General features: G+C 61.5%; 1 protein-coding gene across 2 annotated transcripts in view; it reads left to right on the top strand.

Annotated features, from left to right (window-relative positions):
- The window catches only part of N4BP3 (NEDD4 binding protein 3), an 8,741-nt gene extending 5,819 nt beyond the window's left edge, over positions 1-2,922 (top strand). Inside the window, exons 2-5 of one of the 2 annotated variants that reach the window (XM_010846523.1) lie at positions 111-458; positions 672-1,199; positions 1,639-1,893; positions 2,019-2,922. In XM_010846523.1, the coding sequence (XP_010844825.1) occupies positions 138-458; positions 672-1,199; positions 1,639-1,893; positions 2,019-2,546 (1,632 nt within the window). In that variant the 5' untranslated portion in view covers positions 111-137 and the 3' untranslated portion in view covers positions 2,547-2,922. Of the gene's footprint in view, positions 1-107; positions 459-671; positions 1,200-1,638; positions 1,894-2,018 lie in introns of both variants that reach the window. The other variant, XM_010846521.1, reaches the window with a different exon arrangement.
- Positions 2,923-4,367: the final 1,445 nt, after the last annotated feature.

Below are 4,367 nucleotides of genomic sequence, written 5' to 3'. Positions count from 1 at the left end.
GCTGGGGTGGGGGAGCTGACACAGAGATCAAGCACCTGCTTCTAGGGCATCTGGGGAGTTGGGCAGCAAATGCGTACCTGCCCCTGATGGAGCCTCCCAACCCCCAGAAGCAGCCGCCTGTGCCCTGGTGAAACTTCATGGCCACAGCCCCAGGCCCTGCTGGCATTGCCATGGGCAGCGTGGGCAGCCTGTTGGAACGGCAGGACTTTTCCCCTGAAGAGCTACGGGCGGCACTCGCAGGATCTCGGGGCTCCCGCCAGCCTGATGGGCTCCTCCGGAAAGGTTTGGGCCAGCGCGAGCTCCTCAGCTACCTGCACCTTCCCAAGAAGGATGGCAAGACCACCAAGCGGGCCCCTCGGAATGAGCCTGCCGACTATGCCACCCTCTACTACCAGGAACACCCTCGGGCTGGTGACTTCAGCAAGACCTCGCTGCCTGAACGGGGGCGTTTTGACAAGGTGTGCCTCGGCTCCTCCCCTCCCTACTGTGGCAGGGTGGGGAGGGGGGCTCTCCTTGAAGACCCCGAGGCTGGGATAGGACATGGAAGTCTTGCTGTGGGCTGGCCTGGTGACATGTACCCTTGTTCTCAAAGGGGATTCCCAGGGGCTTCGGGAGGGAGCACCAGAGAGCAGTCAGCCCAGAGCCTCATCCCTGGCCTCTCTTTCTGGCAGTGTCGCATTCGCCCATCAGTATTCAAGCCGGCCTCGGGCACCGGGAAAGGCTTCCTGTCCATGCAGAGCCTGGCGGCCCACAAGGGCCAGAAGCTGTGGCGCAGCAATGGCAGCCTGCACACGCTGGCCTGCCACCCGCCCCTGAGCCCCGGGCCCCGGGCCAGCCAGGCCCAGGCCCGTGCCCAGCTGCTGCATGCCCTCAGCCTGGATGAGGGCGGCCCTGAGCCCGAGCCCAGTCTGTCTGATTCCTCCAGCGGGGGCAGCTTTGGTCGCAGTCCCAGCACTGGCCCCAGCCCGTTCAGCTCCTCCCTGGGCCACATTAACCATCTTGGGGGCTCCCTGGACCGGGCCTCACGGGGTTCCAAGGAGGTTGGGCCACTGGCTCTGCTGAACTGCCTGCCCGAACCACCGCCCCCCTACGAATTCTCCTGCCCCGCCGCCGAGGACATGGGGACTGTGGTGCCGGACACCTGTGAGGAGCTCAAGAGGGGCCTGGGTGAGGAGGATGGCGCCAATCCCTTCACACAGGTGAGAGCAGCTGTTGCCTGGGCCACCTGTTCTGTCCCCTGGCATTAGCATACAGGGCAGACAGAGGGTCGCCCGCCAGCTCTCCTGCAAGGCTCCAGGTATATGAGGGTAAGGAAGAGAGAGATGAGTTTGCTTCTTTCCCCAAGCCCCACATGACATGGGGATTGGTGGCCCTTGCAGGAAGTTGTGAGGGAGGGAGACTCCCTGGGAGGGCTGCGTGCTGGGGACACTTCACCACCAGAGGATACATCCTGGGTTGGGGCACATGTGTGCCCAAAGCATTGCACCCTGGACCCTGTGGTGTTGAGACAGAGGATATCAGAAGCAGCTGGAGCGTTGGAGGAGCGGGCCAGCCATACAAGTGCAGGCAGTTGGTATCCAGGGGGGCAGGGCGGTGTGTGGATCTTGGGCCATGGCAAGTGCTCTTTCCCCTGGGCAGGTGCTGGAAGAGCGCCAGCGGCTGTGGCTGGCTGAGCTGAAGCGCCTCTACCTGGAGCGACTGCACGAGGTTACCCAGAAGGCCGAGCGTAGTGAGCGCAACCTCCAGCTGCAGCTGTTCATGGCCCAGCAGGATCAGCGGCGCCTGCGCAAGGAGCTGCGAGCACAGCAGGGCCTGGTCCCGGAGCCCCGGCCACCGGGCAGCCTCCCAGAGACCGATCCTAGTGCGCGAGCAGAGGAGGAAGCCCGCTGGGAGGTGAGAGACCAAACATTCAGAGACTCCTGCCCCCACTGCTGTCGTGCCATCCTCTGCCTGCCCTCCGACCGGTCCCCCCCTTACCCTTCTTTCCTTGGCTCTTGCCCGTCCCTGTCCCCCTTCAGGTGTGCCAGAAAACAGCAGAGATCAGCCTCCTGAAGCAGCAGCTGCGGGAAGCCCAGGCGGAACTGGCTCAGAAGCTAGCTGAGATCTTCAGCCTGAAGACACAACTTCGGGGCAGCCGGGCACAAGCCCAGGCCCAGGATGCAGAGCTGGCCCGGCTGCGAGAGGCCGTGCGGAGCCTGCAGGAGCAGGCCCCTCGGGAGGAGGCCCCAGGCAGCTGTGAGACCGATGACTGCAAGAGCAGGGGGCTGCTGGGGGAGGCGGGAGGCGGTGAGGCCAGAGATGGGGCTGAGCAGTTGCGGGCCGAGCTCCTGCAGGAGCGGCTCCGAGGCCAGGAGCAGGCGCTGCGCTTTGAGCAGGAGCGGCGGACGTGGCAGGAGGAAAAGGAGCGGGTGCTGCGCTACCAGCGGGAGATCCAGGGCGGCTACATGGACATGTATCGCCGCAACCAGGTGTTGGAACAGGAGCTGCGGGCGCTGCGGGAGCCCCCCGCTCCCTGGAGCCCTCGGCTTGAGTCCTCCAAGATCTGAGGCCCTTGGAGCAAGCTGACAGCAGAAGCACTGTCAGAAGATGGCTTGGATAAGCCCACCCTGAGATGGCCAGCCCCTTCCGTACATTGGTCTGGGGTGGAAGCTGCTGAGACCAGCCAGGGATGGAGAGGCTGGCCTAGAGGAGGGATCCAGTGGGGCTGTGGGCTGGATGGGGTACCAGTAGCAGGAGGAGCCAGGGCAAGGTCCCCCCTGGCTGAGGAGTCTCCAGGCAGAGCCCAGCCCTGGAGTAGGTGTGACCCAGGAAAGGAGGTTTGGAAGTAAAGAGCCCTGTGAAGCAAAAAGGGCCAGTGTGAGGAGGGGAGGCTGGAATGGGAACTTTGGCCTCCCCAGAATAAAATCACATTTTCTATGAGGAATTACCAGGTGATAACGTCAGGCCTGTCCCTGGCCTGAGTGCAGAGGACTGTGGAGGGTCCGGTTTGGGGGTGTTGGCCTGGACTGTAGCTCCACCATGTCCATGATCGGCAGGCAGGGTGTACCCTGCACCTCTGTGTGCAGCTGCTGGACAGGCACGTTGGGGAGTGGAGGAATCCTTGCTCTGGCACCACAAAGTTTCTTAGCTGCTGTGTGAGCTGAAATTCCTTTCTTTAGCATCAGTGAGATTTTAATAGGGAACAATGCCAGGGAACCCAAGAAAACAAAGGGGCAAGACAATCAAGGCATTGCTAGAATATGAAATGTCCTCTTGGTAAAAAGTCTGGGCTCCTGGGTCCCAGGCCAGGCTGGATGTGGGGCCAGCCTAAAACAGCTTCTGCTGGAGAGCCTTAAGCCTCCAGTAGTCTGCCCCTCCCAGAACTTGCCTCCCACCTTTCTCTCTGGCTTGTGTACCCCTATCTCCATTGGGATGAGGGCCTGGAAAGATGCAGGAAATAAGGCAGAGAAAGCTCGATAAAGGGCTGGAACTGCAGCAGAGAATGTGGACATTTCCCTGTAGGCATGGGGGGCCATGGGGTATTGGGCAGGAGTGTGATCTGATTTGTATTCTGGAAAGCTCTGTCCTGGGAGGAAGCACCCCTATGCCTGGCCCTGCATTGCCTGATCTTTGCTCTTAGCCAAGGCTTGCTGGTCCTTGGCCCCTAAAACCCACTCGCATCCTCTCTGGACCCTTGCTCCCTCCTGGTGGGTTACCTAGAGCACAGAACCAGTCGGGCTGTGCAAGTGGCATCTCCCTAGCCCTTGCTGTGAAGCTGGGAGTCCTTACGGATGCGTTAGTGTATCTGCTGCCACACGTGGAGCACTTCCTCTCTGCCTGGTGCTGCATTAGGCTGTCAGGGTCTGGGGGCTCAGGGTCGGATGAGATGTGCTTCCTGCTGCAGGGGAATCAATACACAGACGTCTCCCTCCCAGGTTGCCTGGTGGGGCAGGGGCCACCTCTGATCTCCACAGACACTCCCAGTTTGCTCCCTTTGGCTGTGCTCTGCTCCTTCCCTGGCCGCACCCGGCAGCCCCCTCAGGTGGGCCCTGATGGTGGAGTGGTGTGCAGGGGATGGACGCAGCTGTGGAGTGTAAGCCAGTGGGCTCCGCCCTTTTAGGGAGGAGAGTGGGGTGTGTATGTTGTCTGCCGTGGGGATAATGTGTTTATGTCTGTGTGAGTGGCAGGTGTGAACAGTAGAGATGTGCTGTGGGTGGTGGGTGTGTCTAAGGGGGTGTGTTTGGGCCTTCTGGGTTGGGGCTTCTCCCTCTGTTCCATTCTTTCCCACCCTTCTCAGCCCCTTTTAGTCCTGGCCAGGCTTGACTAGAGCTTGTAGCCAGGTCAGATCCCTGGGCCTTGCTGAGAGCTATCTGGCTCAGCCCTGAGCC

The sequence above is a fragment of the Bison bison genome, unplaced genomic scaffold (assembly GCF_000754665.1).
Source record: "Bison bison bison isolate TAMUID 2011002044 unplaced genomic scaffold, Bison_UMD1.0 scf7180017864238, whole genome shotgun sequence".
Classification (NCBI taxonomy): Eukaryota; Metazoa; Chordata; class Mammalia; order Artiodactyla; family Bovidae; genus Bison; species Bison bison.
The sequence above is the reverse complement of the archived record's forward strand: the minus strand, read 5'-3'. Positions and strand labels throughout refer to the sequence as shown.